The sequence below is a fragment of the Camellia sinensis genome, chromosome 15 (assembly GCF_055761805.1).
Source record: "Camellia sinensis isolate YWXY chromosome 15, ASM5576180v1, whole genome shotgun sequence".
Lineage (NCBI taxonomy): Eukaryota > Viridiplantae > Streptophyta > Magnoliopsida > Ericales > Theaceae > Camellia > Camellia sinensis.
This window is the reverse complement of record NC_138975.1, coordinates 53,533,879-53,550,560: the sequence shown is the minus strand read 5'-3', so window position 1 is coordinate 53,550,560 and position 16,682 is coordinate 53,533,879. Positions and strand designations below refer to the sequence as shown.

Here is a 16,682-nt window from a genome sequence, read left to right as displayed (position 1 = left end):
CCTGTATATTCTTATTGCAATTGCAGGTCAAGTTTGGCATAACCTAAATAATACGAAAAGTCAAAAAGTCACTATCCTATTTAAGTCACATCATCTTATTTAAATCACATCACCCCTCTAACACATCACATCAAACCCAACCCAAACCCAACCCATATAAGCCAATAAGTCAAAAAGTGTACTTTTTTAGAACATCCCAAACCAATCCTAAAATCAGCCCCAAAAGCCTAGATTTGCTGCTGTCCCTAATTGTCTTGCATCACAAGCTCAAGCAAGGTGGGTGGACATTGGCTCAAAGCTCTATCCAAAATCACACATGCTTCAACATATCTGGCCAAGATTGAACAAAGCACCACTAGTCTTGGCTAGCTCTTCTTGTACCTCCCAACTTAAAGAACAACGCCAAAATCAAACAAATATTATCTTGAATATCATTCAAAGTTTCAATGAGACATAATAGATAAGCAACCAAACTAACCTATCCCCTAGTGTTTTCGTGTTTAGCAATACATCTGAGCTGAAATGGTAAGGCAATGCCTCAATGAATTTACAAACCATGATTTCACGTGCAGTATGGTCAATTAAGAAAGAGAGCCACTAAAATCATAACTAAGGGTAGGTCGTTAAATCCCCATTATGTGAAAGTCAATATGAAAAGTTTGCTCAATGGACAAAGCATTTACGACTCTTAGGTAATAAATTACAAACTGGCATAATATCACAAGCAATGATAACCATCTGCACCCTCCAAAAGCAGGAGAAAAGAAAAGGCATAACGAATTGGAAAACTCAATTCTGAGGATGGAGATTCAAACACGTACCTCCAAAAGCAGCACAAATTGGATCACTATGCCCTCCAAAAGCTTCAAGAGCACATGCAAATGCAATCTCCCTGTCATATCCTTCTCCAAGCCCTTCCCTATGAGTTTGAAATGAAAAATGATATTTTAAACAACAGAAGGCCATTGAGAAAATTTAAAATAATTTCCCTAAGGCTAGAGATTCAAGTTAACTTTAAATCACTACTTTCACCTACTCTCGGAAAGGATATCATAAGCTTCAATAAGCAAAGAAGGGAAGTTAATTGCTACGAACCAAGAATTCTAATATTGTAATATCCAAATGTTTACAATTAATGTGTGGAGATTTTAGCTAATTTTGAGTATAAAAAATAATTGTGAAGAAGACAGGCCTCGTACAGTCTATCTTTCATCCCTTTGTATATTGACAAGATAACAAAAATTAGTTTACATGATTTGAAAAGAAATATACAAAAAGAGAAACACAAAGCATCCAACAAGAAATGTGTGACTCAACTATTCAAGGAAGAAAAGGCTTCCAGTACGTACAGAAATCCAGAGATAACATCTCAAAATGCTCTTTATCAAAGAACACAATCAATTGGCAAAAAAACCAAGTGAACACAAGAAACACCCAATAATAATCAGGAATACAGCACATGAGAGATTGGAACAGGGAAGCACTTGATTCACACATGTCAGGAATCAATATAACAGAGTATGTATCACATAAAATCCCCTACATAGGAGCTGGGACATGACCCACTGTGAGATCTTTCTTGATGATCACTAAATACACACTTCAAGACTTGCACATGTATGCGACTGTACACAAAGACATAAATTTACCCAGTACAAAAAGCAGAGAGAGAGAGAGAGAGAGAGAGATAAACAAAGAAAAAGGATCATGAGTAACACCAAGTACCTATTTGAAGATTTAACTAACTCAATTTACAAGGCAATTATCTTTCTCCATCTGCCTCAAATAGTCTAGTATGTAAGCCATATATCATTGCAACTAAACAGTCATGTAAACCATCTTTTTTCTGATTTAATTGCATATAAATCAGGAAAGTCTAATTGTTTTGTTCATCACCAAATTACTCAACATGCCAAAACCCAGTACTCTCATCACAATCCAATGAATTTTTTGCTTTCAACAACCAAAAAGAACTTACAAATAATTCTCCAAAGGAAAAATCCACATGCATTATCAGCTTCAGTTTATACCCAACAGGACTGATATTATCTGTCTTTTTCCAGGGTAAGTACTGATATTGTCTGTCTGTTATGGGTGCCAATCTAGTTGTAACATCCTTGGTGTTACTGTATGAAATATGCATGCTTCTATTTCATGTTTAAACACTTCAAGCAAAATTAGTTCCCTTGATATGAGAAATGCTCTGAAGAATGATTTGATGAATTTGTAAAACATGATTTAGAAACATTATTTCTTAAATGGAAAACACCTATATGCTTTGAGAAGAAATTATTACAGTTTTAAAGTGTTGAATGTGTGCTTCTTTGATATGAAATGAATTTAGCGTTTAGAGTTATAAGATTGAGAAATTCATGTTCATATGTGTTCTTAGATCATTAATCAAGATGCTTGATTGCATTGGTCTAACATGCTAGATAACTTCATACGTTTTGTGAAAAACTTGAGTGTAGTAGTAATTAAGCCTAAATATAATTACAGAAATCTTTGGTAGCTCACATGACCCGAATTTGTGTTTACCGGTCGACTTCCCGGACGACTAGGTGAAACACTTGTCAACCGCTGCTGTTAGCCTTTTCGCCAGACAACCGGTCGGATGACTGACCGAACGACCGGCAAGCTGAAATTCGAGCCATTCGAGGCAAGCCCAAATTTAAGCTATGCAGCATTGCTCTTATAATTAATTAACTTAAGTACGATTAGAAAATTAACATAGCTTACTTAGTGTGAATCATGATTAATTAACTTAATTACGTGATTAGTTGATATCAAGTAGGCACACACCTCATTTTGGAGTGCCAATAGATACATATATATATACATGTATTTTACAAAATAAATCAAAGAAAAACAAGAGAAGCGAGACAAAATTTTCTTGAGAAAGAAAGAAGGGACGAGAAGAGAGAAAGGGAGAAAAACTCAATTTCTTGACCTAGAATTGTTTTTAACTTGATTCAAGGTAATATTCATGCACTTACATCACTTTATGTTTCTTTAATTTGTAAAATTTGCACTGAAGATGGATTTGTAAAGAAAATTGAAGAAAACAAGTTTGAAGGATTGCTTTCATTGAAATTCAAGCTTTTGATTTGGAAAAGTCCTATGATTTTGCAAAAAAATAGAAATTCATGATTTTTCCTTTACCTTCTAAGGCCATAGAATGTTAAATTTCATGTTTTTGACCGTTGACTCCTTTTTTTCGAGTTCCAAGCTATATTAAGTCCAAAAATCATTAGTAGGAATCCACTCGAGCAGCCTCGAGTCCTACTTAAGTGGCCCAAACCAGAGGACATCTGAGGCATTTCTGTGGGCATCCGCTACAGCAGCGCTGACACCTGCTCGAGCAGAACCCAGCCAAACTATGTGATTTTCTCATATTGATGTGTTTTAACCTAATGGAACTATTCCTACCCTTTGGAACTGGTTTTAAAGCAGAAGGGCAGCACACACTCCGTGTGTGCATTATATTACATCTTTTATGATGACGAAGCACTGAATGAGTACAGAAATCTGAAAACTGCACCAGAGTTTTGTTAAAGTAAAATAAGTGTGAGTTAGTTTTTTATTTGTAGTGGAGACATGGAGAGTGAGTTTTCCATTTGTATCCTTACGGTTATTAGAGTTTGCGGATCTCATTAACTGCATGTGGATCTTTTGAAAAATTCAAAGGGCTCCATACAACACTTCAAAGCTTTGACCTACATAGAATGATTTGGATTGAGAGAAAAATTCTTTAATTAAACTTGTCACTATGATTAAAACATGTACCAATGACCATTGCCTCTTTTATGTTATGTAGCCCAATAAACTTTTTGGACTAGCTTACTTTAAGGAGTTTGAGGCGGGTAGTGTTTCAATAAAGTTAAGTTTTTAACTTCTACTTTGAAACTCAAACTATGTTATGTTATAAACTATATTGAAATGTTTGATATTAATGGATATCCTATACTATCTATGTTTACAAATATACAAATGGCATCCCCGGTTAGTCCCAGATACTAGGGGACAGAAAATGTGCTCGTAGTATATGGTTGAGATCTCCTTTGCTACATGCATATGGGTTTGATTAACCAGCAGTCAACCTAGTTATTCCTTTGTTCGCACTGTGGATGTACATTTTTAGAAATGAAATGCTTAAGATAATGTTATGTTCTAAAGCTAATTAAGCTCTTTGTCCAATTATGTTATCATCAAAGATATGGGTTTGATTAACCAGCAGTCAACCTAGTTATTCCTTTGTTCGCAATATGGATGTACATTTTTAGAAATGAAATGCTTATAATGATGTTATGTTCTAAAGCTAATTAAGCTCTTTGTTGAATTATGTTATCATCAAAGAATGAAGATAACCATCCTTTTATAGCTTTGAGTGAATGCTATTCATTGGCCATATGTATGTAGGTAAAAATGATGGTTAAGGCTTCGTGACCAGCTTTGTATATATGTATATATCATGCCCAGCTTTCACCTAGATCATTGTATCTAGTTGGTCTGATAGATGAAATGAACTTTTGTTTCTACTTGAGTTGTACTTCTTTTTGTGACTGTCAGAATGTGGTAACAATAAATAATGAAGTGGTTTGTTTTCATTTCATTTATCTACGCACTTGCTCTGTATGGGTGTTGTGTATAAAGAAGTTAAAGAATTTAAAGGTTTCTACTGCTTCTGATGATTTTACCCCAAATTTTACAAGAGTACTACATGATTTTTTTAGTTAGGGCTTTGGTATTAATAACTAATGGCCGGTCACTACCCTACCTCAATTGGGATGGATGGGGTTGTGACACTAGTGGTGGAAGAGCACAATGGCCATCTGAAAGCAGATGCAGCCTAATCTATATATTGATGTTTACAAATTTGCAAAGCACAATAAAAAATTGTAGATTCAATTACATTCTCTGTCCCTATCTCAAATCTTATATTGATTTATAAATTTCTAAGTTGTCTAACAATGATTCAATGTTTAAAATAATGGTTCTACAAATTTAATACCATTTCAAGACCAGTTTTCCTGGGTTTGTTCATTTTTGTTGGAACAAATGAGGAGGATGGCAAGGTGAGAAGAAGAGGAGAAAGGACACAGAAGAGGAAAACAACAAAAATGAAGTACCGAGTACCTATCACTCAAAGTATTGAATACTCATCTCATCCTCTCCCCCTCATTCTTTTTTTTCCTCTTTATGATCGTCCCCATACATTTTATATCCATAGTTTTATTATGTGAAAGCTCTTATTCTTTTATTATTTTCCATAATGGTCTTAAAATTTTCTATGTCCTAAATTCTAACCCCAACATCTACCCTTATATCAGAGAGAAGTAAATTAATATTGTTATATAATTGCTAAATCAATATAGATTATTTACAGAGTGCATGCAGACATGATACAAAACAATCATTCTTTTAAGGGGTTCCCATTTTGAAAAAACTAAAAAATCTGCAAACCTCATACTGTCAGTGCTCAATATGGCCCTGTCACAACTGTTTGGGGGTGCTATAAGAATCCTACCTTACCACTAGATTCTATAAAGCGCCATAGATCCAATTAAAACACCCTCACATTTGATGAAAAATTCTCAAGATCCTTGCATGGCTTGAATCCCTGACCAAAAGCTTTTACCGTAGACATCTGAAGTAGCAACTTTTCATGCTTGGAAGTGACTATGTAAAGCATAAGACACTAGGCACAACGTAAGTGTACCCCTGAAAACTTCTCGTTTTACTCACTGAAATTCAGAATAGCAATAAGCTTGAGTTGTTAGGTAACCTGCCGTACCTGATCATTGTTTGGATGATTCCATTAACTTCTAGACCTTTGTAAATCTCCTCATGTTCCCTTAAGCAAGGCCAACATTTATCACCAATATGCAATCAAGGTTGTAATTGTGCAATGCCAGTTTACAAAGGCTTTAAGGTTTATATCAACTTTTGATGTGGTGGGACATCGACATCATGAAACCACCTAGTGGAGACCACTTTTAAGTTAGATGGAAACTACATCATGGATCGTGGAAAACATACAACTTGACAAGTACAAAAAACTTGTCCATCTTGGGACTGCTAAATTTAACTAACGTTCCTTTTAGAAGTATCTAGTTCCCCTCACAAATCTCATACATAGCAACTTGACACACATAAATGTAATAAAAGACTCTAGATTTTTGAATCCTAGCAGGTATGAACTATGACAAGTGATGGCTTCCTGGTATTGCAACCTGATTGTTCCCTGCCCAATCCCGCTGCAGGTTGAGACAGGTTTAGGACTCCATCTTTCCCATGGAATAATCAGGAAAAAGGTTCCCCATCACAAATTGAAATCCAATGCAATCATTAACCCGAACATTAAAGTCTGTACTCCAGCTTTGGCTCAATAAAACTTGTACTCAATAAAACTTTTTTCTACTCGAACAGACTCTCCTTTTACATGAACTGTCCTTTCCACTTCTATCTCCAAGGATGGAAACATGTTGGGCTTAAGATGAGGCATCCCTTCACCAAACCTACACTCTGAAAGAGGAGCCACTTTCCTAATCCAGGACATGCCAAGGAAGGACTTGAAAGAAATCTAGATGACCATAGCAAGCTTGATGGGTTTATACTTTTTAATTCAAAATGTGGAATATTTTGTTCATAATACACATGCCCTCCACACTTAACCCATACTAATGACACATTGCATCGTGAAGGGAGAGGGAACTTACTTCCTCTTATAGAGGCACGTCTCTCTCCGTGGTAAAATTACAACATCAATCTAAGTCCGTAGAACAAAACGTATATCTATAAAACTTCATCCCATGTTGAAAGCATAATTGCATTTGAAAAGATTTATAAGCAACTACTGCCAAACTTAATGCAAATTTGAGTTTCAAAATGTTTACCAACATTTTTTTTTTCTTAGGATAAAAATTTAAGTTTAGTTCTCCCCAGACTTTCAGACCTTGCAAATGATGATTCTTAAGTATAGATGTGGAGTTTTATAATTGCAACGGGCATTACTATAAATTTGCTGCATAAGCATAGCAAGGTGAGCCCAGGCTCCCATAATTTGAACCTTTTGGGGCTTCCAATTTCCATCCCTCTTCTCAAACCTACTCCAACCATAATTAATGGTTTCGTAAAGTTAATTGATCGAACATGAAGAGTGAATAGAAGAAGAAATTAATTGATCGAACCATTCTCTTCAAAAGTACGCCCAAAGTTAAGTTCATAGTATCAACAAAAATGCAGGAAGGATAAAAATGTAGACTTACGTGTACTTTCGGCATCCTTTATAAAATTTTGAAGTTCTCTCCCTCAATGCTTCAGCACTTTCTTCCAAACCTTGGATCTATTTCACCAAATAATACAACATTAAACCATTACATCTTCAACAAGACTTAAAGATGCATGCAAAAACACACCATTATATTCAACATGAGAGTGATCTTAAAAAAAAGAAAGAAAAAGAAACGACAACAACAATCTAAAATAGCATTCCAAAGGAGTGAAAAAAAAAATATAACAAATATATATTTTCAGACAATCAAACAGAAGTGCACAGCATATAAGTCTTTGCTAGGAAAAAGCATTTGGAGGATAATCATCAACAAGGTAAAAGCACACAAACTTTAAATGGTAGCAATGTCAAGGCTGAGATGGCATGTAGAGTAATGTTGAATGTGTAGTTGCATCGTAACCAAACCATAGTCTTTTGTCCCACTCGGTAGGGATCAGTTACATAATTAATTTTTCGAATCTTTTTTTTCATAATTCCACTTGTCAAAGGCTAAATTCATACTAACTTTTCCCACAACATCCCATGTCAATGCAAGTCTTTTCTTCTCCTTGCATTTCGATTTCCAGTGATCATATCATTCTTTCTTAGCGTTGCATCTGCCGGACTTCAATGCACATGACTAAGCAATCTAATATGTTTGCTTTTAACTTATCTTCATTGTACCCTCATTTTATCAATGTGTTATTTTTCAGTTGCCCAACATTCAAAACAAATAGCTAATTATTTCTTCGAAATCACCCATTATTGTAACATTTCTAATGGGTGAATTATGGTGTTATGAATATAAATCCTAAAGTACCATGCTAATATACCGTGGTTACAGCCCTATATGTCAAAATATTTATAATCTCAATAAACTCTTCACGTACGTTCCAAAATCAGCGGCGTAGCCAGGAATTCCTCTTAGTGGGGTCATTCTGAGGGAAAGGGAGGGAGAGAGAAAGAACAAATGAAGGAATGCATCAATGGCAATGCACCAATGGTTGTTAGAGAATGAAGTATTGATGGAGCAAATGAATGAACGAAAACTGAGCTAAAATTGACACCACTAAACAATGAATAACTCGAAATATATGTGATATTTATCTAGATTCACTGGGGTCATTTTGTTAAAATTGACACCAGGAAACAATGAATAGCTCCAAACACTGGGTCATTTTGTTAAAATCAAAAACTATTAAACAAAATTTCATATATATTTAAACAAAAGTTGAAAGTTCAGTGGTGTCAACTGACACCACTGAATTACACATAGCCCCGCCCCTGGTTCCAATGCACTTTTATACGAATTTTTCCGCACTTTTACAGCACTAACAACCGCCCTAATGTTGATTTTAGCATTCACAAAGATTCATTGCATATCATCCACCATTGATTGGAAACATTTTCAGAAGCAATTGTAATGGAAAAACGTACCTGTTGCCGGAACATAGGCGAATCATCGAGTTTTGCAAATTGAAACTTGTTTTCTTGTTGCCGAAATATCGGCGAAGCGTCGAAACTCTCGAAATGCATCTTCGCTTGCTGTATCCGATCCCAATCAACATCAAAAAAAGGAAATCAAATCGACAAAGCAATACATGTGGCCGTTTATCCAACTGTAATCTTATCTGTATCCTGTAAAAACCATCAATGAATTGACTAATGCGACAAAAAATGAGTTTCGATGAAAAGGAAACCCTAGAGAATTCGCATTTGCTGTGAATTTGGGTTGAGGGTGATGGATTTGGATGGTATTGCAGAAAGAAAGGAAACTGAGGCGGAAACAGGGAATGGCAGAGAGGGAATTGGGACTTTTTTTGGGAATGACTGAGAAAATGAGCGAAAATGGAGGAGATGTGGAGGGAGACAATAGGCATGCTTGTTGAAGCTGAATATAGGACCTCTTGCGAATTTTCATGGCTCTTTCTCTCTCCTCTCTCTATCTACGTCACTTATCTCACTTCCGCGCCCGACAGAGAAACTTGTCATGCCAACATGAAATGTTCAGACAGCCCACGTCCCAATTTTTATTTACAGACCTAAATAAGGGTTCATGCTGGTTGATTATTTGATTTTTAATTATTTTAATTTGAAATTAAATAGTTTTGTTTAAAATAAGTTTTTTTTTATTTTTTTGTCATTTATGATAGAAAAAATGAAATAATTATAAATTAGATATGATATTTTGTCCTATTAGTCTGAAATATATAGCTATTTTAGTCCAAATACTCCGAGCTTGGGGATGCTACTGCGTAGGGTGTGCAGCAACATCTGCTGTGCGTAGAAATGGCAGGGCCGGCCCTGCCCTAAGGTAGGTAAGGCTTGTGCTTTATGCCCCATATTTTGGCCCAAAAATAAGGCTCCCAAATTTAAAAAATTGTTATAGGTTCAACTTTTTTTTTTTTTTTTGGTTTTAAGATCAATTTAAAGGGCCCCAAATGTTTTATTGGGCCCATGTATAATTTAGCCCATATTTATTTATAAATGTGTTTGGCCCATATTTATTAAAATGAAAATAATAAATAAATAAATAAAAAACAATAGGGTCCCTAAATTTGGTAAAACATATAAACATATATAACATAGGCCCCTAAATTTGGCCCAAAAATAGGGCCTCAAATTTGGTAAAATATTATAGGCTCAATGTTTTTTTTTTTTTGGGTTTTAGGATCAATTTAAAGGGCCCAAAATATTTTTTTGAGTCCATGTATGATTTACTCCATATTTATTTATAAGTGTAGTTTGGTCCATATTTATTAAAATGAAAATATATATTAAAAAAAAGTGTTTGGACTCAAGTAAAATAATACATACAATATATGGGTCCTATTTTTTTATTTTTTTATTTTTACCTTCTTTATCTATTAGATTTTAGTGGAATAAATAATTTTGCTCAAATTTTTTTACGTAGGTCTTTATCAATTTTAATTGAATAAGTTTTTCCTAATTTTTTTATTCTAATTTTGTTTTATTAAATTGTTTTATTTATAATTTTAATGATTATATGTGTAAATAAATTTTTTTATGGTTACAAACAAATAAAAAAATTGTAACTTATTGTTTTATTCATGAATTTTTTTTCAATATAAAAGGGCCTCCATTTTCGAAATTCGCCTTAGGTCCCAGCGAACTCAGGGCCGGCCCTGAGAAATGGACCCATTTCGAGGTCTAATTTGATAATCCGAACCATTCACATTTTAAAATACATCAAGTAGAATATACCTGTAAAAAATCAAATTAATTAGATATCGTTTACCTATTCATCCACTCACATTTGTATTCATTTTAATATTTTAAATCACAATTATTATTTATTTTTGTAGATAGGAATGTGAGTGGATGAATAGGTAAACGATATCCGATTAACTTGATTTTTTACAAACATATTTCACTTGATATATTTTAAAATGTAAACAGTTCGAATTATTAAAATGAGCCCATTTTCGCGACATGCACCCCACGCAGCAGCGTCCCCAAATCCAAATACTCATCCCAAACGGAATCTAAGTCGATTGGAACCGTACATTTAAGCAAGCATTCATCCAACCTCTCAAAACTCCGAGTCAATCCGTTACTGATGAACGATTTTGATATATATATATATATATATATATTTCTTTTAATATATCTAAATTCGAATAGATAATTGATAAAAGGTTACCAGACCTAACCAAGGGCATGCTTAGAATTTTTATATAAAAGGTGAAAATTTTTAAAAAGAAAGCATGAATTATAATTAATTTTTACTGGTATAAAAAGTGAAAATAAAATAAATATATATATAAATAATATGTTTTTTTAATCAACATTAGTCACAAAATATTCTATCTATTATAAAACATTCTATTTTCTAAAATGAGACATTTTGAGTTGTTTGCTTTACACTATTTCATATTATTAAAAATGTCTATGATAAAATCGCCATTAAAATATTGTCCAATGTCTGTTTCAATAAATGCAATCAAATAACTAGCTGATACGTTATTTTATTCTTTATAGACTGGACTATAACACTAATTATAAGAAAAAAATTTCTTTTATTATATTGTGTCTATTTCTTTTAAATTTTATATTTTATTCCCATGTTTCATAAATACGGAGTGGTAATCACTTCAAACTTTTTTAAGAATCTAAACAGCTTGACATTTCTAAAATAATAACGTAAAGGAGCGAGCCTTTATAATTTGTAGATAATTGAAATTAATATTGTACAGGGAGCAAATATTCCGGCGTGCCCGTATTCCTTTCTTCCGAGTTCCGTCGATATCCGATCACCTGCGAGCAAATAACGGTGAGCTACCCGGCGGTGTGTGGCCGGAAACACCCTCCGACGGTCAAATTAGCACACACCTTAGAGGGAATAGAGAGAAGGGAGAGAGTGTTTGAGTGTAAGGATTTTCTTACAGAGATGTTCGTCTGTCGCGTATGGGGGGCGCAGACATGCTTATATACCTTCTGAGCCCCATATCCACTCCCTATCATCTCCTGACACGTGGCTCTGCTATCCCATCTGTCAGCATAAACCATGCCGTTCATCACCTGCTCTCAACTGCCTGTCAGCATAGCTGGAGCTCGGCAGCCGAGCTGCCCTACCTCGGTCATACCATGCTTCATACCTTAAGCGCCTAACCGGATAACCGAATGAAGGACCGGGCTAGGCGGCATCCCGGCAAAGCTTAGCCTGGGCTCCTCCTTTGGTCGGCCTTCTCGCCGGTCAGTCAACTACCTCGGCTGACCGCGCCTTTCCGAGCGCCGGCCTCTCGGTCTGTCTGGTCTCGACAATCCTCGGACCGAGCATCTTGGTCTGACCGGTCACTTCCTGGCCGGGCAGCTTCTGCACGGTCCGGGGCAGCACACAGTCCAAACTCTGCCCGGCCCAAGTTCTGGTAGCCCATCTCCGGGTGAACAGTCGATCATCTCGGCCCAATGCTCTGCTGGGCCCTCAACTTGTTCGGTCTATACCTCGGCCCAACACCGGAGCATAAATCACCCTCTCAATTGCCCCTTAATTCCGTCCGCGGAAGCGTGACTGGGATTATTCACCTCGTCCGAGATAACGTTTCTCCGGTCGTCAAGATGCCAAGCCTCGACCGAGCTAGTTGACGTAATTGTCCGCAGATTTGACCAGTTATATTCCTCAGCTGACCTATTCTCGTTGAAAGTAGCTCGGTTGGCTCTTCGTCTTTTCAACCCGTCGCTTCAGTCCTGCCAAAGCCATAAATGGGGACACGTGGCGGTCTGCCATTGGTCATCGGGCAGCCAACCCGCCGTTTTTGCCAGAATTTGAATTTGGGCGGTCTTTCACCCTTACATATACAACACCCTCCTCAAGCCGTTTCTTCCTACTGCCTCTATACTTCCTGACGATCCAGAGCTCAAGCCCTCTACTCGATCTCGACTGTCATTTCTCACTCTTGGAAGAACTGCCCCCAACCTCCAAAGGTAAGATTTTCGATCCCCCTAGTTGCTATTTTCTTTCATTTTACACACATTAGGGTACAGAAACATAGCTATTAGGGCATAGGTCGTAGAATCCGCATCAAACCTTCCACTGTTCTTGGTGTTCTTCGTCTGCCTGAAGAACACTGAAGAACTGGGGTGAACCGGGCTCTGGGCCTTCTTTTGATCCAAAAAACCAAACAAACCGGGCAAACAACATGTTTGTTTCAACCAAGGCGAAAACCGAGAGAACAGAAGGACTTGGCCGTTCAACCGGGCTAACATCTGGTCCGCTTGGGCGACCGGGCTCCTTAGATAGAATAGACAACCGAGGTGGTTTGGCACACTTAATGACCGAGCTAAATCCGGCACCTTCGCGCGACCGCGCTAACACTTGCCATCCTTTTCCTGCAGAGTCCAAGGGGACCACCGTCATTCCTGAGGCTCTCAGGACCGGGCAACATCCAATACCCAGAGCCAAACCCTCAGCTGGGATACACTAAGCCGGCCAAAAATGGGGAAGTTCCGCTTCCTAGTGGATACTCCGGCTGCGCTGGCTACGTTCAGGGAGGACTACGGCGTCCCGGCCGACGTCCACCTGCAGCTCGCAGAAGAGGAGACCACACCTTGGGGTAGGGAGGAGTGCCCCTTCACCGTGCTATCCATCGTTGAAGGGGGTCTTCGTTTCCCGCTCAACCCTCTCATAACCGAGTTCCTCCGTCGAACCGGGCTGGCACCCACACAGGTGTCCACCAACACTTATAGAATAATCAACGGCGTACACGAATTGAACCAACGGCTAGGCACCAACTTAGGCCTAGCCGAGATATTGAGGCAATACACCATGGGCCACACCGGTGACGGCCTGGCTTACTACTTGAAAATAAGACCGGGCAAGGAAAAAATCGTAACCGACACCCCGGATAAAGATATGCACGACGATGATTTCTTCTGGGTGTCCGGCAATTACGAAACAGCCGAGGTGCCGGGCTGGTTCATAAGCAAGGACTTCGGTTCTTCATGTAAGCCACTCAAACTTGCTCGGTGAACTTTATTCTTTAGTTTTACTAACCGGTTTCCCTGTTTCTTTTGCAGCTATCCAAGCCTTGCAAGCCAACTACCAATTCCCCAACGTCGAGGCAATTCGGGCCGTGCTTAGGTACCGTCACCGAGACTGCAACGAATTGCTCGGCTACACACCGACTTACAGATATTCTGCTCCCCGCCGGAGTAGAGTAACTGACTTCCTCAGAGCTCCTTCGCCACCTCCAGATCCAACCCTACCAGACGTCCCATTAATCCGGTTAACCGACGAGCAAGAAATGGCCAAAAGATCTCGGATCAAAAACCTTCTAACCGCGACCTCAGCCGAGATACCGAGCGTCACCACCCGCTCCCCGGCTGCCGGTCAATCGAGTGCAGCCGTCGTAGCCCTTGCTTCTCCAGCTCCAGCTGCCGTGCAATCTGCCAGAGAAGCGCGCCGGGCTGGAAAAAGACCAAGAGCAGATCCCTCCGCGGAGCTCGTCGCCGAGCTGACAACTGAACATCCTGCTGAAACTCCTGCTCCCGTGCCCGCTTGGCGTCCTCAGCTGAAGCACCGGGGACAGGACATCCCGGCGACTGCTTCGATCAAGGCTGACAAAGAACATTTGCTCGCCTTCGATCTCTCTAAAGCATTTCTCCTACCGGGCGACGTGGTAGGCAGTGACCACGTCCCTGACACCCGGCTGGTAAAATCCTCCGTGAAGTCCATGGCCAGGGTAAGTCGGCGTTCTTTTTAATATTGCCCAAGTGTTTGCTCGGTCCTTCTTGCTCGGTCCCCTTTCTGATGTACTTTGCTTCTTTGTGCAGGCCATTCAGAAACAACATTTGGTCTTGGAGCGCATCCACCGGCTTAGGCAGAAAGCCAACGACACTGCCAGCCATGTTGAAAGCCTTCAAGCCGAGCTCGGCCGGGCTAAAGCTTCTCTCGAGATGGCCAACCATGATAATAACAGGCTGCTCGGTCAACTGAACGCAGCCGAGAAAAAACAAAACGAGCTCCAGGCCGAGGTTGACACTTTGAAGAAGGCGAAGAAAAAGGCTTGCCGGGCTGCCAACAACGCGGGTTTCAATGAGGCCGAGGTGAATTATAAGAAGCAAGTCTTTGCAACACAAGACATATACTTCAAGGCCGGCTGGAAATCCGTTTGCGAACAGCTCGGTCAGGGCTCTGACACCGACGTTTTTGCCAATCCTCCCAAAGCTTCACTACCGGTCTACCTCGTGCCATATGCAAATGATGTATTTAGTGCGCTTCAAGCGGAGGCCGAGGAGGGGCTTGAAGAAGGAAGTGATGAGACAGATTTGGAGGCTGAAGACGCCGTAGTGGAAGTGCAGCCCGGTCAAGTTGAGCCCGGTGCCCAAGAAGCGAGCCCAACCAACAACCTCGAGACTGCCGAGGATGAATTCACCAATCTATCCCCCCTGGTTTAGTTTTTTTTCTTTTTTGCATTTTGGCTTTCAATACTTTTGATGTAACCGGGCTTGGTCCCCACTTTTTGTAATGAATTTCTTATCAATGAAAATTCAAATTTTTGCAAGTGTATGCACGGTTGTAATCAGTTCTGTCTTCAGCAAAATATCTCGGTATAACTCATCGAACCGGAATACATAACACGGTCTAAGTACTTTAGCAGAAAAAGACAAATTCATGAACCGAAATAGCCTCTTCGGCTGTAACTAAGTTGAACAAATCAACACTTCCAACCGGAGTACACCATCTCGGTTGGGATCCTAAGTTGGGCAAATCGCCAACACTTCCAACCGGAGTACACCATCTCGGTTGGGAGTCCTAAGTTGGACAAATCGCCAACTCTTCCAACCGGAGTACATCATCTCGGTTGGGAGTTCTAAGTTGGGCAAATCGCCAACTCTTCCAACCGGAGTACATCATCTCGGTTGGGATCCGAAGTTGGACAAAACACCAACTCTTCCAACCGGAGTACATCATCTCGGTTGGGAGTCCTAAGTTGGGCAAATCGCCAACTATTCCAACCGGAGTACATCATCTCGGTTGGGATCCGAAGTTGGACAAAACACCAACTCTTCCAACCGGAGTACATCATCTCGGTTGGGAATCCGAAGTTGGACAAAACACCAACTTTTCCAACCGGAGTACATCATCTCGGTTTTAAGCATTAAAAGAACAAAAGTGCTAGTGCTGGGCGAAATTACTTCTATAAATTGACAAAAAGAATTACATTCTGCTTTGCAAGCCAAAAAATTTCTTTACAAAAAGAGGAAAGTAAAAGCTTAAAAATAGTACAGTTTCAAGTTGGCCGCATTCCATGGCCGGGGTATGGCTCTTCCTTCTAGATCCTCCAAGTGGTAAGCCCCCTTGCCAGCCAGACCAGTGATCTTGTAGGGTCCTTCCCAATTTGCCCCTAGTTTGCCTTCTCCTGGCACCAGGGTGTTGCCCATAATCTTCCTCAAAACCCAATCCCCAACTTTGAACGGTCTGGGGTGCACTGTCTTGTTATACTTCTTGGAGAGCTCTTGTTGGTAGGCGGCCACATGGATGAGGGCTTTCTCCCGGCGCTCTTCCGCTAGGTCCAACTCTAAGGCAATAGCCTCGGCATTTAGCTCGGGCTCAAAACTCTCAGTTCTGAGGATAGGCATTTCAACTTCCAAGGGTATGACCGCCTCCATGCCATAAGCCAAAGCAAATGGAGTTTCCCCGGTAGAACGTCGCGGGGTTGTTCGGTATGCCCAAAGAACGCTCGGTAATTCTTCAGCCCACTTGCCCTTAGCCTTTTCCAACCGTTTCTTCAACCCATCCAGTATAGTCTTGTTTGATGCTTCGGCTTGACCATTGGACTGCGGGTAGGCCGGGGTGGAGTTGTAGAATTCTATCTTCAGATCTTCACAAAATCCTCTGAATAGGCGACCGTCAAACTGGGTGCCGTTGTCAGAAATCAAAATCTTG

General features: G+C 39.4%; 1 protein-coding gene across 2 annotated transcripts in view; it reads right to left on the bottom strand.

Annotated features, from left to right (window-relative positions):
• LOC114279010 (ADP-ribosylation factor GTPase-activating protein AGD1) overlaps positions 1-9,306 on the bottom strand; it is a 35,587-nt gene extending 26,281 nt beyond the window's left edge. Inside the window, exons 1-3 of one of the 2 annotated variants that reach the window (XM_028221156.2) lie at positions 8,711-9,306; positions 7,269-7,345; positions 822-919 (exon numbers count right to left, since the gene is read on the bottom strand). In XM_028221156.2, the coding sequence (XP_028076957.2) occupies positions 822-919; positions 7,269-7,345; positions 8,711-8,809 (274 nt within the window). In that variant the 5' untranslated portion in view covers positions 8,810-9,306. The remainder of the gene's footprint in view (positions 1-821; positions 920-7,268; positions 7,346-8,710) is intronic. The other variant, XM_082910209.1, reaches the window with a different exon arrangement.
• Positions 9,307-16,682: the final 7,376 nt, after the last annotated feature.